This window comes from Carcharodon carcharias, chromosome 10 (genome assembly GCF_017639515.1).
Source record: "Carcharodon carcharias isolate sCarCar2 chromosome 10, sCarCar2.pri, whole genome shotgun sequence".
NCBI lineage: Eukaryota > Metazoa > Chordata > Chondrichthyes > Lamniformes > Lamnidae > Carcharodon > Carcharodon carcharias.
The window spans coordinates 104738496-104760382 of record NC_054476.1 but is presented as its reverse complement, the minus strand read 5'-3'; the positions used below and the strand labels follow the sequence as shown (position 1 = coordinate 104760382).

General features: G+C 43.4%; 1 protein-coding gene across 4 annotated transcripts in view; it reads right to left on the bottom strand.

Moving 5' to 3' along the window:
• Nucleotides 1-5995: 5995 nt before the first annotated feature.
• Nucleotides 5996-21887, bottom strand: part of dhx33 (DEAH (Asp-Glu-Ala-His) box polypeptide 33) — a 70616-nt gene continuing 54724 nt past the window's right edge. For all 4 annotated transcript variants that reach the window (XM_041196498.1, XM_041196499.1, XM_041196497.1 and 1 more), the window contains 3 exons: nt 15442-15645; nt 14344-14430; nt 5996-6468 (listed from right to left, as the gene is read on the bottom strand). In XM_041196498.1, the coding sequence (XP_041052432.1) occupies nt 6160-6468; nt 14344-14430; nt 15442-15645 (600 nt within the window). In that variant the 3' untranslated portion in view covers nt 5996-6159. The remainder of the gene's footprint in view (nt 6469-14343; nt 14431-15441; nt 15646-21887) is intronic.

Genomic DNA, 21887 nt, shown 5'->3' with positions numbered 1-21887 from the left:
ACACCACCCAAGACCCCGCACTCCACCAGAGACCCCGCATTCCCCCACCCCGTCCACACCACCCAAGATCCTGTAGAATAAATAGACAGAAATATCAAGCTGTTGAGCTCAGCAATAGGCTACACAGGAACCTGGGAGCCCAAGGGTCATAAGATACATTTTATCTATTTGGTTAGAATTGAAATATAAAATGCATATAATCACACTAATGGGGACATTCTACAGGCCTCCAAATAATGGGAGAGAAATAGAGGAGCAAACATGCAGGAAAATTCACAGAGGTGTGCAAGAACTACAGAGTGGTGATATTAGGGGGATATCAATTGGGATAGAATAAAAGTAAAGGGAAAGTTGGGGAGGGGGGAAAGCATATCTGAAATGTGTTCAGGAGAGCTTGCAGTATGTTATCGGCCCAATTGGAAAGGGGGCATAAAAATACAAAGCATTGAAGAGCTCAGCAGGTCTGGCAGCATCTGTATCAAAAGAAATCGTTAACATTGAGTCCTATATGACTCTTCTTCGGAATCTTCAAATTTTCTTCAAAGATTGCTGGGTCTGGTGCTGGGGAAAGAGGTGGACCAGCTGCCTGTGGAGGAACACTTAGGTAAGAGTGATCATCACATCATAATGTTTAGAACAATAATGGAGAAGGGTAAGGAACAATCTACAGTGGAATTTAAACTTCATTGGGACAAGGAGGGACCTAGCCAGGATAAAATGGAAAAAAGCCTGGCAGGAAATGTCGCAATGAAATAATAGGTGATCTTTAAGGAGGAAATGTTTCAGGTACAGGTTACATTCCAACAAGGGTAAAACATAAGGGAACCAAAGCCAGCACTCCTTGGCTGACAAGGGAGATAGAGAATATGATGAAATTAAAGAAGAGGGTGCAGGATGCACTGGTAGGTGAATTCTTAAAGTGAGAACCAAGCCAGGTGCACTAAGTTGAGAGGGGGAATGACAAGAAAAAAAAGACTGGCAATGAGAAAATGAGAGTAGAACGACAGTTAACTTAATGATAACCCAAAAATCTTCTACTGGCATGTAAGGGAGGAGTAAGAGGCATGGTGGGTCTTATTAGGGGCAAAGAGGATGATATATGCTTAGAGGTGCAGGACTTCTATCTACTTAATGAGTAACTTGAATCAGTGTTTAGTAAGGATTCCCTCAAAACAGTCGTATCGGAGATGGTAGAGGTATTGGGTAGGGTGATAATTGACAGGCAGGATATACTGGAAAGGCTGGCTACACTTACAGCATATAAGAAACCTGAACAGGGGGCTTGAATCCCAAAAAGGAAATGGAGAATAAATAATGGAATGCCTTGCCACAATCTTTCAAATCTTCCCCAAATAGGGGAGGTGCCTGACAATTGGGAAGAGGCAAATCTGACAGCCTGATTCAAGAAAGGGTGTAAGGACATTCCTAGATAAGTATAGGTCAATCACTTTAATATCTGTAGTAGGGGCTTTTAGAAATAATAAGGGAAAAAATCAACAGGGGCACTTGGGGAGATTTGAGTTAGCACAGATTGTAGAAGACAGCTCATGTCTGACTAACCTAATTGACAAAGGTCCATATAAAAGGATAGGCAGAAATTAAAATGAGAATAAACTAGTGAGCTTCTACAAGTATAAGGAAAAGGAAGAGAGTAGCTAAAGTCAATGGTCTCTTAGAAAATAAGACTAGGGAATTAATAGTGAGAAACAAGGAAACGGCAGGGACTTGAAGAAGTATTTAGTACCTGTATTCAAGGTAGAAGACATGAAAAGCATCCCGATAATAACAGCAAAAAAAAAACCACGGACAAAAGGGAGGAACTTAAAGCAATTACTATCACAAGACAAAAAGTGCAAAACTAGTGGGACTAAAAGCTGATAAATCTCCTGGATCTGATGGCCTGCATCCTAGGGTCTTAAAAGAAGTGGCTACAGAGATAGTGGATGTATTGGTCACAATCTTCCAAAATTCCCTAGATTCTGGAAAGGCCCCAGCAGATGGGAAGACCACAAATGTAACACCACTATTCAAGAAAGGAGGGACAGAAAGCAGGAAAGTATAGGTTAGTTAGTCTAACATGTCAATGGGAAAATGCTGGAATCCATTATTAAGGTCATAGCAGCTGGACATTTAGAAAATCATGGTACAATCAAGCAGTGTCAACATAGTTTTGTGAAAACAATATAGTGTTTAACAAAATCCATTAAGAGTTCTTTGAGGGTGTAACTTGCAGGGCAGCGTATTTAGATTTCCAAAAAGCATTCAATAAGATGCCACATAAGATTACTGCACAATGCAGGAGCTCATGGTGTAGGAGATAGTGTATCAGCAAAGATAGAAGACTGGCTAGAAAGCAGGAAACAGGATAAATAGATTACTCACAGGCTGGCAAATCGTAACTATTGGGGTGCCACTGGGATCAGCGTTAGGGTCTCAACAATCCTTCTATGATCTATATTAATGACTTAGATCATGGGACAGAGTGTACTGCAGCCAAATTTAATGATGATACAAAGATAGGTGGGAAAGCAAGTTATGAGGACACGGTCTGTGGAGGGAAATAGATAGGTTAAGTGAGTGAGCGGCAGATGGAGTATAATGTGGAAAAATGTGAGGTTGTTAGCAGGAATAGACAAACAAAATATGATTTAAATGGAAGCTGCAGAATACTATGGTACAGAGGGATCTAAGTCTCCTTATACAGGAATCTCAAAAAGTTAGCAGGTAGTTGGTACAGCATGTAATTAGAAAGCCAAATAGCCTTTATTGCAAAGGGAACAGTGTATAAAAGTAGGGAAGTCTTGTTACAACGTATAGGACATAGAAAACTGCTTATAGTTTTGGTCTTAGAGATATACTTGCATTGGAAGCAGTTCAGGGAAGGTTCACTCAATTAACTCTTGAGTTGAAAGGATTGTCTTATGACGAAAGGTTGAGCAGTTTAGAAGGATGAGAGGTGATCTTATCGAAACATAGATTCTGAAGGGGCTTGACAGGGTAGATGCTGAGAGGATGTTTCCCCTCATGGGGAATCTAGAACGAAGGGGGAGACAGTTTAAAAATAAGGGGTCTCCCATTTAAGATGGAGATGAGGAAGAATTTCTTCTCAAAAGGTTGCTAATCTTTGGAATTCTCTTCCCTAGATAGCAGTGCTGTCTGAGTCATTAAACATATTCAAGGCTGAGTTAGACAGAGTTTTGTTTGACAAAGGAGTCAAGGGTTATGGGGGCAGGCAGGAAAGTGGAGCTGAGAAAACAGTCAGGTCAGCCACGATCTTAGTGAATGGCATTGCAAGCTCAAATGGCTGAATGACCTACTCCTCCTCCTACTTCTTATGTTCTTAGGTTGGTGTTATATTAGAAACTATACTTTGGAACTGTAGCTTTAAATTTAGGGTAAATGAAGGGGGTCATGTGACCTGGGTAGTTTGATTGTTAGAGATCAAAGGAAGACTTTGATTGTTTTATTGGGAAGAAGATGCAAGATATTTATGCTTGGAAACGATGGTAGCAGTCCCTGAGTTTACAATAAGCAGTGTCTCCCAAAGTCCCACAAAGGTGTTGAAGGTTCCAGGTGCAAACAGCTGTGCTGTAAACTGAGAGATAAAAACAAAAAAACTGCGGATGCTGGAAATCCAGAACAAAAACAGAATTATCTGGAAAAACTCAGCAGGTCTGGCAGCATCAAAAAACCAGCTTATATTTCAACTCTTTCTTGGACTCGAACTCAAGTTCTGTCGAAGGGTCATGAGGACTCGAAACGTCAATTCTTTTCTTCTCCGCCGATGCTGCCAGACCTGCTGAGTTTTTCCAGGTAATTCTGTTTTTGTTTGTGCTGTAAACTGTCCATTTACCTCTAAGATGAAAGAGAGCTGAGCTCTCAAGGATAGCTGATTATCATTTCTACCTAGATACAGGGCTAACGTGTTTCACATTGCCATGGGGAAGAAGGCAGAAGAAGCCTTTCTTGAGACCAGATTACAGGCTTCCTTACAAATCAATGAATCTCAGGCAGACAGCAGTTCTAGCTGCTTGGCTTTGCAAACTATCACAGCCGGATGCAGGAGGAAGATGGTGTTTAGTTGAAGAGATGTATGCTGCAAGCGTCTAAGAAGATTCATTCTGACATGGCCGGGGAAAGAAGAATGATCGGAGTAGGATTTAAGGCACTCTCTGAAAACCGAGAAAAGCGCCTGGAGATGGTCACTCGTTGTACTACTCAATGAACAAGCTGAACTGTGATTGTTTGCTATAAGGACTGTAATTCTACGGCGAGTGCGATGTGATAAGTAAGAAAATAGTGTTGTCAATTTTTTTTTAGTCATTTGTTATAGTAAATGTTTTAAAACATGAAATCTTGTTGCGCCATTCTTTCAGCTACTAACTTTGAATCTCAAAATTATCAATCTCTACAGAAGTCATAATGATTAGCAGTGATGCTCCAAGGGTCAGTGCTAGGACCACCGTTCTTTTTGATATATAAATGATTTAGTGATTGGAATATGGGGTAAGATTTCAAAATTTGTCAATGATAGCAAACTCCAAAGTGTAGCAATAGAACATAGATAGGCTAACAGAACAGGCAGACGGAGTTTAGTACAGAAAGGTGTGAGGTGATGCATTTTGGGAGAAGGAATAGGGAGAGGCCATATAGACTTATCGGCACAGTTCTAAAGAATATGTAGGGACAGAGGAACCTGGGGATGGATGTGCACAGATCTTTGAAGGTGGCAGGCTGTTCTGAGTAGTTAGCAAAACATTTATGATCATGGGCTTCATAAATAGAGGCAATGTAAAATCAGGGAAGATATGCTGAAGCTCTGTTAGGCCTCTGGTCACCATGTATTGCACCCAGTTCAGGTCGCCACACTTTTGGAAGGATGTGAGGGTCCCTGAGCAGGTGCAGAAGAGATTTACCAGAATAGTTCCAAGGATGATGGAACTTAGTGAGAAGGTTAGGTTGGAGAAGCTGGGGTTGTTCTCCTTGGAGATAAGGTAGATAAACATCTGTTCTCATAGCTGATGGTACAAGGATAGGGACAGAGGTTTAAGGTTTTGGGCAAGAGATGCAGTGGCAAGTGAGAAAGAACTTTTCTATACAGTGAGTGGTAATGACCTGAAACACTCTGCCCACGAGAATGGCAGAAGTGGAATCGATAAATGATTTCAAAAAGAAATTGGATGGGCACTTGAGAGAAGTAAACTTGCAGAGCTGCGGGGATAGAGCAGGAGAATGGATCTGATTCGGCTCTACAAAGAGTAGGTATGGATTCAACAGGCCGAATAGCCTCCTCCTGTACTGTAATGACTCTGACCTCAATCTGCATGTGACTCGTAAAACTGGGAACATAACTGGTATCTGACTGGGATCACAATTGACCTGTGCTTCTCAGATACAACTACATGGTCTCTAACCAGGCCGAGGGTGGGGGTGGGGGGCACTCTTCTTATAACTGGCAGTAGGAATCTAGGCCATTCCTTCCCTTCCCTAACTCGGGGAACAAGGTCAATTCCAGCTCCTTCTGATATAATCCCATTAAATAAGCTCAGAGTTTAATATTAATGATCTCTGATTGAATTAAACATCAAAGAATGCCAGCACAGAATAACACAGCAGTCAGAAAAAGAAAACAGATGGGCAACCCCGAGTTCAGTGAGTAATCATTCAAAGTTTTTGCCCCAAAACTACTAGATTGAGCATGTTAAGTGTGTACACATGTATACACTCATTCCCAATTGCATAGAGCAATGAATTTCCCCGAGATCTCACAATGCAAGGAAAATATGATAAAAAGCTAAAACTCATTATATCCCTTCTAGTTGATCATTAAAAGTAGTTCTAATTCTAAAGCTCAACTCTACCACGGACTAACCGGTTACAGCAACATTTAATACCATAAATGGTAAGTATCGTTGGCCAGTGCACTTCCTCCAGTGATGCTGTATCAGGTTGCAAAAAGATTAATCAGAAAAGGCCAATGATGCATCACACTGTGTTCGTTCATACAAGAACCGCTTTGTTTATAACTGCATTACTTGTAACGAGGCAGATTTCTCCGCGCAAAGCTCTGTGGTTATTTGCCTTCCTAAAACCAACAATGCTCCTCTCTACAGCAGATATGTTGAAAGCAGTCATTGCACTTGGGCTTTTTCAGATTTATTAGCTTTTTACTCCTTTTAACTTCCTGCCAAAGTATTCTGGGGCTGCCTCATAAAGCCACTCAGCATCCACCACACACAAGTCCCGCATGTAGCACTTGGAGGTGTGGAGTAGCGCATTGTATAAAACGTAGGAAGGTTTGCAGTGGAAGAGGACTGAGGAGGGGTGGATAGCCACATGCTGCCGAGTGTCCAGAGTTGCATATGTCCCATCCGGCTGCAGCTCTGCGGCATTCAGAAACAAAGCGTGAGCCAAGCACCGCCGGATGTTGCCAGTGTCTGAGCGAGAAGACACCAAACGAACTCCAAACTAAAATAAAAACAAATTCAAATCAGATCATCACAAATGTACTTTCAATTTAAATCAATTAAAGAACTCAACTCTGCAACTTGGTAACTGAAGCAGAAAGGCTAGAATGCCTGAGACTGAGCTTGGTAGAAGGACTGTGCCAATTGAAAGCAGCAGCCCTGGGCTGCAAAATAAGAAAATCAACCAGCTTCCCTAGCCCCAAACACTGCACAATGAACGCAGTTCATTGTGTGGATGCCAATGACAGCAGATTCTGATAGCCACTTTGTTTTAACAGCCCATCAGGCAGTAACTGACACAGTAACAGGAGGACTTCCTGTGATTTAAGATATCTCACAAACCTTTAGGCTCGAGGAGAGATGGGCAAAATAAATAATTTTTAAATAATTTATTTTAATAATATGATAACAATGGCTTGAATAACGTAAATTTACTGCACTGAAACAAGCAATCCAGCCAAACAGATTTAGGCAGCTGCTTATGCTCCTTTCTGGAAGCCTCCTTCCACCTTACTTCACTCCATCCATCAACATACAACATTTAAGATAAAAATAAAGACAGTGTACTTAAAAGGTTGGCAGTCCTCAGAACCGAAATGTCACGTGGTTCCGACAGGATGCAGCCAGTTACTGTGGGAAGTTAAGGGTGGAGATTGCAGAGGCTTTGGTCACAATCTTTCAGCCTTTAGATATGGGGGTACTGCCAGTGGGCAAATGTCACTCACATTAAGGGAAGAATAAAAAACCCAGCAATTGCAGGCCAGTTGACCTAATGTCAGTGATGGGGAAACTTATGGAAACAATAATTCAGGGCAAAATGAGAAAAAGTATGGGCAAATAAATGAAAGTTAGCATACATTTACTGAAGGCAAATTGGATTTGACTAACTTGATCGAGTTATTCGAAGTAATAGAGAGAGTTGAGGGTAGTGCAGTTGACCCTATGTAAATCAATCTTCAAAAAGCATTTGGTAAAATGCCACATAATAAACATTCACGATCTGAACTTTGCTATCAAACTTCCTCTTAACCATCTCTGTACCCAGTTTCTACAGTCAGTCCTTAAACTTACTTTTCCTTATTCTTTCATGCAATGTGGGCATCGCTGGCAAGGTTAGTAAGGAGGTCAAGGTCCTGAATGCCCTAGAACTGAGGGACAAGCAAGGTCTCCTCGGGGGAGGGAGAGGGGAAAAGAGCGAGACCCCCTTGGGGAGACAGGGGTGGGATGCAGGTTGGGGTGGAGGTGAAGAACGAGGCCACTTCGGGGAGGGTGGGAAGAGCGAAGACCCCTCGGGAGGGGAGGGGGTGGTAGAGCAAGGCTCCCTTGGGGAGACTGGGGGGGGGGTGCAACAAGAGGAGACGGGGTGCCAACTCAGAAAGGGGGAGAAAGGTCGCTCCAGTCTGTGGATTTGAGTTCGGAAACAATGATCAAAGTCTGACATCACAGGAAAGCAGGCAAGTGATTGGCTGGTGAGTATGTCCTACTTATTCTGTCTAAACTGGGCAGTTACCAGGAAGAAAGCGGAGGCAGCGGACCTGCCACACAATACACCGGAGGGGGAAAGGATTAGTGAAGCAGCTGCTGCACAACATCAACTTTGGGGAAAAAGAATCAAACCGCAACATCCACGAACATAGTAAATCGATTGGCTGCTGGGTATTGCTGCTTAGGGACCAATGCTAAACAACAGAGTTTAAGTACAAAAAAAAAGCCCATCAATAACAGGTTAGTGAGTCTCGTGTAATTCCTAGTAAGGTCTATTAAGTATTAGTAAGGTTTCTCAGTAATAGTAAGGTTTATTGTGAGTAGCAAGGTTTTTTAGTATTGGTAACCTTTAATGGTATTGGTAACATTTATTAGGAGTAAGTTTTATTCGCGTTAGGTTATTAATGAGCAGCAGAATGACAGGGCTGCTCCAACCTTGAGAGGGCCCATCCTGTGCAACATAGGAATCCAGAACACTTCCCATGTCCTGGATAACCATTTGTGTAGGAGGTGTCATCAGTTGTAGCAGCTTGAGCTTCGGGTTTTGGAATTTGAGCAGCAGCTCATATCACTGCAGAGCATTCGAGAAGCTGAGCACTTCATGGATAGCACGTTTATAGATGTGGTCACCCCATAGCTTAAGAGGGAACTAGGTGATTCCTGAGGCACTGGGGCCAGTACTGGGGGAGGTGGGACATGTACAAGCCGGACGGTTTGCACCATGACAAATATCCTTGTGGGGAGGTTTGCTCATGCCTTTGGGTAGGATTTAAATTAGTTTGACAGAGGGATAGGAACCTGAGGGTAAAGTTGGATGGGGCAAAATCAGAACTGGAAATGGAAGGCAGAAGATTAGTGAAAGAATTTGAAAGGCAGAGGAAACAAAAGTTGGAAAATGAAAAATAAGTTTGGCAGTGCTCAAGGGTATCTACTTCAATTCCAGGAGTAGAGCAAATAAAGCAGACGAGCTGAGGGCACAGATAGAAACATGGCAGTATGATATCACAGCTATTACAGAAACATGGCTTAAAGAGGGACAGGATTGGCAGCTCAACATTCCAGGTTACAGAGTTATCAGAAGAGATAGAGGGAAAAAAAAACAGAAAGTGGGGTGGCAATTTTGGTCAAAGAAACGACAACACTTTGAGGATAGATGATATGTTAGAAGGATCATCAAATGAGGCAGCATGGATTGAGCTTAGGAACAAAAAAAAGGGACAGTCACACAACTGGGAGTGTACTTTAGACCCCCAGTCAGAGGGAGGTAGAAGAGCAAATATGGTAGACAAATCTCTGAGAAGTGCAAAAACAATCGGGTAGTATTAGTAGGGGATTTTAACTACCCCAATATTAACTGGAATAGTTTTAGTGTAAAAGGAATAGAGGGAACAGAATTCTTAAGGTGTATTCAGGAGAACTTTTCTGGCCAGTATACAGCAAGTCCAACAAGGTTCTGGACTTAGTTTTAGGAAATGAATAGGTGGCAGGAGTGACAGTGAGAGAGCATTTTGGAGGTAATGATCATAATTCAGTTAATTTTAACATAATTATGGAAAAGGACAAAGATAGAACAGGAGTTAAAGTTCTAAATTGGGGCAAGGCCAATTTTACCAAGCTGAAGAGTGATTTAGTGAAAGTGGACTGGAAACAGCTAGTTGAAGGTAAATCAGTGTCAGAGCAGTGGGAGGGAATCAACAGGGAGATCCAAGGGGTTCAGAGTAAACATGTTCCAACAAAGAAAAAGGGTGGGACAGCCAAATCTAGAGTGCCCTGAATGTCAAGGAGTTTTCAGGGTAAGATAAGGCAGAAGACAAAAGCTTATGTCTGACACTGAGAACTCAAAAACTACAGCAAACCAGAGAAGTAGAGAAAGAGGAGGGTGGAATCAAAAAGGAAATTAGGAAAGCAAATATAGGAAATGAAAGAATATTGGCAAACAAAATCAAGGAGAACCCAAAGATGTTTTCTCAATACATTAAGAATAAGCGTATAACTAAGGAAAGAGAAGGGCCCATAAAAAGTCAAAAAGGTAACTGGTGTGCAGAGGTGGGTATGGTTCTTAATGAATACTTTGCGTGTGTCTTCACAAAACAGGTGGTCGATGCAGACATTGTAGTTAAGGAAGAGGAGTGTGAAATAATGGATGTGATAAATATAGGGAGAGAGGAAGTAATAAGGGGGTTAGCATTCTTCAGAGTGGATATATCACCAGGGGTGGATCAAATGTACCCCAGGCTGTTAAAAGAAGTAAGGGAGGAAATAGGAGGAATAGCTCTGACCATTTTCCAATCCTCACTGGATGCAGGTGTGGTGCCAGAGGGTTGGAGGACTGTAAAAATTGCATCTTGCTTTAAAAAGTAAACAAGGGGTTTTTCTTTTAATTCATCATTCATGGGATGTGGACATCATTGGCTAGGCCAGCATTTATTGCCCACCCTTAATTGCCCTTGAGAAGGTGGTGGTGAGCTGCCTTCTTGAACCGCTGTGGTCCATGTGGTGTAGGTACACCCACAGTGCTGTTAGGGAGGGAGTTCCAAGGTTTTGACCCAGTGACAGTGAAGGAGCGGCGATATATTTCCAAGTCAGGGTGGCGAGGGGAACTTCCAGGTGGTGGTGTTCCCGTGTCTGATGCCCTTGTCCTTCTAGATGGTAGCGGTCAAAGGAGCCTTGGTGAGTTCCTGCAGTGCATTTTTTTTATTCGTTCATGGGATGTGGGTGTCTCTGGCCAGGCCAGCATTTATTGCCCATCCATAGTTCAGAAGGCATTTAAGAGTCAATCACATTGCTGTGGGTCTGGAATCACATGTAGGCCAGATCAGGTAAGGGCAGCTGATTTCCTTCCCTAAAGGGAACCAGATGGGTTTTAACAATAATCAACAATAGTTGTCATTATACTTTAAATTCCAGATTTTTACTGAATTCAAATTCCACCATCTGCCATGGCAGGATTCGAACTGAGGTCCCCAGAGCATTACCCTGGATTACCAATCCAGCGACATTACCACTACACTATCACAATGCTGCCACTGTCTGTTGATGGTGGAGGGAGTGAATGTTTGTGAATGGTGTGCCAATCAAGTGTGTTGCTTTGTCGTGGATGGTGTCAAGCTCCTTGAGCATTGTTGGAGTTGAACTCATTCAGGCAATTAGAGAGTATTCCATCACACTCCTAACTTGTAGATAGTGGACAAGCTTTGGGGAGTCAGGTGATGAGTATCTCGTCACAGGATTCCCGTCCTCTGACCTGCTCTTGTAGCCACAGTATTTATATGGCTAGTCCTGTTCATTTTCTGGTCAATGGTAACCCCTAGGATGTGATAGTGGGGGATTCAACAATGTTCATGTCAAGGGGTGATGGATGGATTCTCTCTTATTGGAGATGGTCATTGTGTGGTGCAAATGTTACTTGCCACTCATCAATAATATCCAGGCCCAAGCCTGGATATTATATTGTCCAAATCTTGGGAATTTTTTTTTTAGAAACCAGCAGCAGATGACTAAAAAGCTAATAAAAAGGGAGAAAATTGATTATGAAACTAAATTGGCAACAAATATAAAAACAAACAGCAAGAGCTTCTACTGGTATATATAAAGAAAGCGAATGGCTAAAGTGAGAGTGGGACCCTTGGAGGATGCAACTGGAGAATTGATAACAGGAAACAGGGGAATGGCAGATAATTTAAACCAATATTTTGCATCGGTCTTCACAGTATAAACATCCCAAAAATATCAGATAAGCAAAGAGCTAAAGGGAGAAAAGATCTTGTAATAGTCTCTATCACGAGGGACAAAGTATTTGACAAACTAATGGGACTAAAAGCAGACAAGTCACCAGGACCTGATGGCCTGCATCCAAGGGTTTTAAAGGAAGCGGCAATGGTGGAGGCAATGGTCAAAATATATCAGAACGCACTGAATTCCAGGAGGGTCCCAGCGGAATGGAAAACCACTAATGTGACGCCCCTGTTCAAGAAGGGAGGGAGACAAAAAGCAGGAAACTATAGGCCAGTCAGTCTAACATCTGTCGTTGGGAAAATGCTAGAGTCCATTATTAAGGAAGAAATAGCAGGACATTTAGAAATGCTTAATGCAATCAAACAGAGTCAACATGGTTTTGTGAAAGGAAAATCATGTTTGACAAATTTGCTGGAGTTCTTTGAAGATATAACAAGCAGAGTTGATAAAGGGGAACTGGTAAATGTAGATTTGGATTTCCAGAAGGCATTCGATAAGGTACCACATAAAAGCTAATTGCACACAATAGGAGCTTACGGTATTGGGGGTAATGTAGTGGGGATTGGTTAACACACAGAAGACAGAGTTGGGATTAACGGGTTTCCCTCAGATTGGAAAGATGTAACTAGCAGAGTGCCACAAGAATCAGTCCTAGGGCCTCAATTATTTACTATCTATATTAATGACTTGGAGGAGGGGGCAGAGTGTAATGTATTCAAATTTGTTGATGATACAAAAATAGGTGGGAGGGCATGTTGTGTTGGGGACATAAGGAATCTAGGTTGAGTGAGCGGGCAAAAACTTGGCAGATGGAGTTTAATGTAGGAAAGGGTGAGGTCATGCATGTTGATAGGAAGAAACAAAAGGCAGGCTATTATTTAGATGGGGAGAGACTCCCCACGCACAGAGGGATCTGGGTGTTTTTGTGCATGAAACACAAAAAGTTAGCGTGCGGGTGCAGCAAATAATTAAGGCGACAAATGGAATTTTGGGCTGTATTACTAGGGGGTTGGAGTTTAAAAATAGGGAAGACTTGTAACAACTGTAAAGGGTGCTGGTGAGGCCGCACCTGAAGTACTGTGTACAGTTTTTGTCTCCGTATTTAAGAAAGGGTATTGGAATATACTGAAGGCATTGGAGGCAGTTCAAAAGAGATTCACTAGACTGATTCCTGGGATGAAGGGATTGACTTATCAAGAACGGCCAAACAAATTAGGCCTTTATTCATTAGAGTTTAGAAGAATGAGAGGTGATCCTATTGAAACATCCAAGATTCTGAGGGGGCTTGACAGGGTAAATGTTGAAATGATGTTTCCACTGGTGGGGGAATCTTGAACTAGGGGACATAGTTACAGAATAAGGGGACACTCATTTAAAACTGAGATGTGAAGGAATTTCTTCTCTCAGAGGGTAGTGAATGCCTGGAATTCTCTACCCCAGAGATTTGTGGAGACTAGATCACTGAATGTATTTAAAGAGGAGGTAGACAGATTTTTGAAATACTGGGGAGTTGAGGGCTATGAGGAGTTGGCACGACAGAGGAGTTGAGGCTTGGGGCAGATCAGCCATGATCGTATTGAATGGCAAGGCAGGCTTGAGGGGCTGAATGGCCTACTCCTGCTCCTATTTCTTATGTTCTTAATTGCCGCGGTTGCATTTGAACCCATGTCCCCAGAGCATTCGTCTGGGCCTCTGGAGTACTTGTCTAGTGACATTACCACTATGCTACCATCTCCCACAAGTCCCTAATCCCTGGCATCACTGTAGTAAATCTCTTCTGCACCATCTTCAAGCTCTTGACATCCTTTGTAAATTGCAGTGCCCAGAACTCAACTCCAGCTGAGGCCTAACCACAGTGTTTTAACAGCTTGTTCAATCTGTCCTGCCACCTTCAAAGGTTTGAATACATTCACCTCCCCTCGGCAACTCCTACTCTCTGTTCCTGAGCCCACCTACAAAATTGTATAGTTTAATTCATATTGTCTTTCCTCATTCTTTGTACCAAAATCCATCACTTCACACTTCCCTGCAGCAAATTTCATCTGTCATCTGTCTTGTCATTTTACCTATGCCCTCCCGAAATCCTCCTCACTGTTTGCTACCTTTGAGTTTCATATTAACTGAGAACTTGAAATTTGAGCCCTGTATACCCAAGCCCACATCAGTCATATATATCTAAAAGAACACTGGTCCCAAAACAAATCCTTCCAAAGTATATACTCCACCCAGTCTGAAAAGTACCTCTGATCAAGATTGTATCATTCAATGTCACATTTTTTCTTTTGAATTCTGTCCCTCTAGAAATGGCCCCAGAGCTTTGTTTGTACTTTCAGCTTTGTTATCCAGCTTTTCCATTTTTAATGATTTGTGTATCTAGTTCCCTAGATTCGCCTTGCTCCTCTATCACATTTAGATTCCTACTATTTCTCCCAAAATTCACCAACTCGTTTAGTTATACTGAAATTAATTTGCTGTTTATATGCAAGTTTGTTACAGCCTCAGCCATGATGAGCCCAGCAGGCCAGGCACTTCCTTTGCCTGTGGGGTAGAGCCACGTTGGGCTGCTTTGCCTAGTATCCAAGAGAAAACTAGCACTGACATCAATTCAGCCGCCCACTGCAGGAAGTATTTGACCTGGTGAGAAATCCACTTTTACCTTTGCACAAATTTCGTGCAGTTGACTTCTAACTTCTGCCACCATTGCCATGTTCCGACTATTCACAAAATTCTCTCTGCACCATTCCTGAGATGTTAGACAAAACAAAAATGGAAAATTATAGAAGTATATAATGTTTATAAATATGTGTGTTTGTTAGGCATACAACTGCTTCAGTAATCAGAGAAACCGCAATACACCCTACAACCTAGGGACCACATCAATTCCTCCTCTCTCCAACTCTTTGTCTCAAGGTGCTCAATATTACTGAGCAACAATCCCCAAATAACTGCAGCTTATCCAGGTGCTGTTCCTTCTGGATAAATTTAAACTATCAGTGCTAGTAGCCATTTCACGTTGTCAAGTTGAATCTTGTCCACATCGGAGGCCAATATTGTAATCCAAAGCCAATATTTAAAACACAACTTTTATACTGTTGATATTGAACAACGAATGCATATTACAATATATACATATATATTCCAAACATGTTACATGGAAGGAAGGTCATTGGTGAAGCAGCTGAAGATGGTTGGGCCCAGAACACTACCCTGAGTAATATCCTCGAGCTGAGATGATTGACCTCCAACAACCACACCCATCTTCCTTTGTGCTAGGTATGCCTCCAACCTGTGAAGAATTTTTCCCCAATTTGTATCGCTTTCAATTTTTATAGGGCTCCTTGATGCCACAATTGGTCAAATGCTACCTTGACGTCAAGGGCAGCCACTCACACCTCACCTCTTGAGATCTGCTCTTTTGCCCTTGTTCGGACTAAGGCTGTAATGAGGTCAGGAACTGAGTGTTCCTGATGGAGCCCAAACTGAGCATCGATGAGCAGGTTATTACTGAGTAAGTGCCGCTTGACAGCACTGTCAAAGCTTTCCACTTATAGGGTTTTCCTCAACTCATTCTGGGTCTGTTGTGGACTAACTGTTGGGAGATTATTGCTGTTATTAGGCAATAACTCCATTTTCTTGCTTAATACAACTAACCAGGTTGGTAGAAGGTGATTTCAAAGGGTCTTGCTCTGCTTTATCTAGCAATTCCTATGTTCTCGAGCTCTCTCCACAAAAGACTTAAAGGGATATTTATTACCTTATGTCCTCCGACGTGTTTAAAGGCCTGATATATATTCAGTAATGTCATGTGATCACCCTCACTAGAGATGAATTTCTTCCTCACACAGTGCACTTCATCCCGTCTTGCATGTGGATTGTAGAGGATGCTGTCCACAGAAAGCATTGAAACAATGGTCATGACCTCTTCAGTGCAGTGAAACGCTGGGGACAGCAGGAGAGTCTGTTACAAGAAGAAGCACGCACTCAGTTATGTTAAGCATTACAATGTATCTCAGGAGCATTACAAAGTAGTTACAGGACAGAAACAGGCCTTTTGGCCCAAATGGTCTCTGCTAGTGGTTATGTTGCACAGAAGCCTCCACCCACCCTCCTTTATCTAATACCATCAGAATATATCTACTCCTTTTTCTCTTGTATGTTTAACTTAACTTCCCCTTAAATGCATCAATGCTATTCGCCTCAATTACTCACTGTGGTGGTGAATTCTGCATTTCACCCACTCTCTAGGTAAGGTTTCTCTTGAATTTCCCTTTGGATTTATTGGGATCAATTTTATATTTGTGGCACCAGTTCTGTACTCTCTACATGTGGCGACACCTTCCCTACGTCCACCCTGACAAATATTTCCACAATCTTGAATGTCTCGATCAGGTCAACTCCTCAGCATTCTTGTTTTCAGAAAAGTGCCAGCCTGTTCAATCTTTCCTGATAGCTACGGCCTCTGAGTCTGGTTTCATTCTTGATTGTTTTTGCATCTTCTCCAGTACCTCAATGGCCTTTTTATATAATTGCTAAGTAATTCACTTACAATGAACCACTGAATTAAAGCAACTGTTCACGAGCAAAAGCAGCAACTATTTTATGCTCTGCAAAACTCTGTAAACTCCTGATGCTGAATTACTGACTTTGTTCATCACAGAACTAGCTAACTTTGTTTTATTCGTCCACGGAATGTGGGCTTCGCTGGCTGGGCCAGCATATATTGCCCATCCATAGTTGCCTTTGAGAAGTTGGTGGTGAGCTGCCTTGAACCGCTGCAGTCCATGTGGTGTAGGTACACCCACAGTACAGTTAGGAACGTTGTTGAACAACATCATGGGAACTTGAAGATGCATTCTAACCCCAAGAGCATGCAGGTAGGATCTCAGTTTAACATAGCATTCAAAGAATAGCTTAGATAGGGGCAGTTCAAGAGACAGATCAGTGGAATTATAGGGTATAAGACCATAAGACATAGGAGCAGAAATTAGGCCATTCGGCCCATTGAGTTTACTCTGCCATTCAATCATGGCTGATAAGTTTCTCAACCCCATTCTCCTGCCTTCTCCCCGTAACCTTTGATCTCCTTACCAATCAAGGACCTATCTATCTTGGTCTTAAGTACACTCAATGACCTGGCCTCCACAGCCTTCTGTGGCAATGAATTCCATAGATTCACCACTCTCTGGCTAAAGAAGTTTCTCCTCATCTCTGTTCTAAAAGGTCTTCTCTTTACTCTGAGGCTGTGCCCTCAGGTCCTAGTCTCTCCTACATCTTCCCCACGTCCACTCTATCCAGGCCTTTCAGTATTCTGTAAGTTTCAATCAGATCCCCCCTCATTCTTCTAAACGTCATCGGGTATAGACCCAGAGACCTCAAACGCTCCTCATATGTTAAGCCTTTCATTCCTGGGATCATTCTCATGAACCTCCTCTGGATCCTCGGGGCCAGCACATCCTTCCTGAGATACCGGGCCCAAATTTGCTCACAATATTCTAAATATGGTCTGACCAGAGCCTTATAATGCCTCAGCAGCACATCCCTGCTTTTGTATTCTAGTCCTCTCGAAATAAATGCCAACATTGCATTTGCCTTCCTAACTACCGTGTCAACCTGCAAGTTAACCTTAAGAGAATCCTGGACCAGGACTCCCAAGTCCCTTTGCACTCCAGATTTCTGAATTCGCTCCCCATTTAGAAAATAGTTTATGCCTCTATTCTTCCTACCAAAGTGCATGGCCTCGCACTTCCCCACATTGTATTCCATCTGCCACTTCTTTGCCCATTCTCCTAACCTGTCCAAATCCTTCTACAGCCTCCCCGCCTCCTCAATACTACCTGTCCCTCCACCTATCTTTGCATCATCTGCAAACTTAGCCAGGATGCCCTCAGTTCCTTCATCTAGATCATTAATGTATAAAGTGAAAAGTTGTGGTTCCAACACTGACCCCTGCGGAACTCCACTAGTCACTGGCCGCCATCCTGAGAAGGACCCCCTTATCCCCACTCTCTGCCTCCTGCCAGATAGTCAATCTTCTATCCATGCTAATACCTTGCCTCTAACACCAATAGCTCTTATCTTACTGAGCAGCCTCCTGTGCAGCACCTTGTCAAAGGCCTTCTGGAAGTCCAAGTAGATAACATCCATTGGCTCTCCTTTGTCTAACCTACTCGTTACTTTCTCAAAGAATTCTAACAGATTTGTCAGGCATGACCTCCCCTTGATGAAACCATGCTGACTTTGCCCGATTTTACCACGCACTTCCAAGTATTCTGAAATCTCATCCTTAATAATGGACTCCAAAATCTTAGCAACAACTGAGGTCAGGCTAATCGGCCTGTAATTTCCCATCTTTTGCCTCACTCCCTTCTTAAACAGGGGGTTACATTAGCAATTTTCCAGTCCTCTTGGACCCTCCCTGACTCCAGTGATTCCTGAAAGATTACCATTAACCTCTCCACTATCTCTTCAGCTATCTCCTTCAGAACTCTAGGGTGTAATCCATCTGGTCCAGGTGATTTATCCACCTTCAGACCTTTCAGTTTTCCTAGTACCTTCTCCTTGGTAATGGCCACCATACTCACCTCAGCCCCCAACTCTCTTGAACTTTGGGGATGTCACTCGTGTCTTTCACTGTGAAGACTGACGCAAAGTACCTATTCAGTTCCTCCGCCATTTCTTTGTTCCCCACTACTACTTCTCCAGCGTCATTTTCCAACGGCCCAATGTCCACTTTTGCCTCTCTCTTACCCTTTATATATCTAAAAAACTCTTGCAATCTTTTTTTAATATTACTGGCTAGTTTACCCTCATATTTAATCTTCTCCCTTATTTCATTTTTAGTTGTCCTCTGTTGGTCTTTGTAGGCTTCCCAATCCCCTGGTTTCTCACTGCTCTTCGCCGCATTGTATGCTTTCTCTATAACTTTTACGCTGTCCCTGACTTCCCTTGTCAGCCACGATTGCCTCGTCCTCCCCTTAGTATTCTTCTTCTTCGTAGGGATGAATTTTTGCTGTGTCTCCCAAATTACTCCCAGAAACTCCTGCCATTGCTGTTCCACTGTCTTTCCTGCTAGGCTCATCTCCCAGTCAATTCTGGCCAGCTCCTCCCTCATACCTCTGTAGTTGCCTTTATTCAACTGTAATACCGTTACATCTGATTCCAGCTTTTTCCTCTCAAATTGTAGGCTAAATTCTTTCATATTATGGTCATTTCCTCCTAAGGGTTCCTTCACCTTAAGCTCCCTTATCAAATCTGCCTCATTACACATCACTAAATCTAGAATTGCCTGTTCCCTAGTGGGCTCCACCACAAGCTGCTCCAAAAAGCCATCTTGTAGATATTACACAAATTCCTTTTCTTGGGATCCACTACCAACCTGATTTTCCCAGCCTACCTGCATATTGAAATCCCCCATGATCACTGTAACCTTGTCTTTCTTACACACCTTTACTATCTCCTGGTGTATCTTGTGCCCCACATCCTGACTACTGTTCGGAGGCCTGGACATAACTCCCATTCTTGTTTTTTTACCTTTGCGGTTCCTCAACTCTACCCACACAGATTCTACATCATCTGACCCTACATCATTTCTTGCTATCGATTTAATTTCATTTGTTACTAACAAAGCAACCCCACCCCCTCTGCCAACCTGCCTATCTTGTCAATAGGATGTATGTCCTTGGATATTTAGCTCCCAGTCCTGATCCCTTTGCAGCCATGTCTCCATAATGCCCACCACATCATACCTGCCAATTTCAATCTGCGCCACAAGCTCATTTACCTTATTTCATATACTGCGTGCATTCAGATACAACACCTTCAGTCCTGTATTTCCCGTCCCCTTTCTTATTGTCATCCCTTTATCTGATGTGCTTGAAGTTAGATTCCTAGCCCTTTCCAAATACTCTGTCCTATTTTGTGTTCTGGATACTTTAATAGCCTCTCCTGGGCTCTCCTTTCTTTTCAGTTTTTTCATAATTTTCCATGAAGTTGAATCCACCCCACTACATGCTAACCTGCTACTTTGTTTCCCATTAGTTTGGAGTTTGACCATTCCCTCCCCCGCAACTTTCTGGTTTAAAGTCCTGTTGACCACCCTATTTACCCTTTTCGCTAGAACATTGGTCCCATATCAGTTCAGGTGGAGACCATCCCAACGGTACAGATCCCGCCTGTTCCAATACTGATGCCAGTGCCCCACGAAATGGAATCCCTCTTTCCTGCACCACTCCTTTAGCTATGTGCTTACTTCCCTTATTCTCGCGTCCCTATGCCAATTTGCACGTGGCTCAGGTAGTAATCCGGAGATTACCTTTGAGGACCTGTTCTTTAATTTAGTTCCTAGTTCCTGATAATCCCCAAACAGTTCCTCTTTCCTAGTCTTACCTATGTTATTTGTCCCGAAGTGGACCACAACAACTGGATCCTCCCCCTCCCTCTCCAATATCCTTTCAAGCTAGACAGAGATGTCCCTCACCCTGGCACCGGGCAGGCAACATACCATGCGGGACTCTCGATCCTGCTTACAAAGGAAGCTATCAATTCCCCTAATTATAGAATCCCCTACAACTACCACTTGTCTTTTTGCTCCCCCCTCTTGAATGGCCTCCTGTGCCACGGTGCCGTGGTCAGCTGGCTCATCCTCCCTACAGCCCTGTTCCTCATCCACACAGGGAGCAAGTACCTCGTACCTGTTGGACAAGGTCAAGAGCTGAGGTTCCTCTGTTCCTGAACACAGGATGCCTCTACCTGCCTCACTTGCAGTCACACCTGCTGACCCTGACCACTGACTAGACTTGAGGCACTTAATCTACCGGGTGTGACCGCCTCCTGATACAAAGTGTCCAGTAACTCTCCGGATGTGCTGCAGCGTCCGGAGCTCGAACTCCAGCTCATCAATTCTGAGCCGGAGTTCCTCCAGCAACCAACATTTGCTGCAGATGTGGTCACTGTGGCTCACAATGGGATCTGCCAGCTCCCACATCATACAGCTACAGCACATCACCTGCCCAGCCATCTCTACTTAGATAATTAATTTATTAATTAGTTTTGCAGTGTTTTTTTTTCAAATTTGGTGCAGATTTCCTACCAACCAATCAGGTCACAGCTTTCCTGGGACTTCACTTTTTCAGTTTTGGCTTCAGTTATTCTGTACCCCGAGGTCACCGCACCGGTGCTTCTCCCTCCGAGTCTGCTCCGTAGAGACAAGGCCACCCAAATCATACAAGGGTATGAAAATATTCAAGTTTTATTCTGAAAGGAGCAACCTGCTGCTACCAACATAATCAGGAGGATACCACCGTGAATTACACAGCTCAACGTTAATATGGCAAGAGTGTAATTGGAGGGCCAAATGAAGTCTTCTCTTTGAACGCCATCATTGTATTCAATGCTGGTCACCAGGCACAAGGGAAATATCCAAGTACTGGAAGGGCTGCAGAGAAGGGGCATGGGGGCCAGCCCTCCCAAAACCCACAGATGAACACGGCTCCCCACCACGCCGCAGAGAAGCATGCACCCCGCCCCCACCCACACAGAGAAGGGGCAAGGGGACCAGCATTCCCACCCCCACTGGCAAATGGCCATGGCTCCCTTCACACAGATAGCATCCTCCCAGTCCCCATAGACAAGGGGGATTGCTCCCCCCACATTCCCCACAGAGGGGGGACAAGGGACACACACACACAGCCCCGAAGGAAAATGGCATGTCTCTTCCCACAGAAAAGGGGCATGTTGTCTCACAGGGGTGGGTGGGGGAACAGCCCCCACCCACCAACCCACAGAGAAAGGTGGTTGGGCGAGTTCCTCTGTGTATCACTGGCTTTTACAGATTCATCTCAGTAACTGCTTCTTACTGTGTCAACATCACAGACAGAGACACTCGCTGCTTTTCATGGCTGAGCTAAATAACTAGAGGGTGTCAGAACTTCTTGAAAACTGGTTTGAGGGCAGGAAAATCCATTAGCCTGTGCTGTGTGGGACGACAAAGTGACGCTTCCTTTCAACCCTCCCTTTCCTCTTGTGCAGAATTACCATGTTGGACGGAAGCGGGTGCTAGAGTTGAAAAACAAGTTTTTTTTTTCCTGATTAAACTGCTGCTTTGAGATGGTGAGGGGTTGTGGACATTGGAGAAAGTGAGTGCCACATGGCCATAGAGGAGAAGGGGAGGGTGGATAGAAAGACACTTGCCAGTCTCTGGGC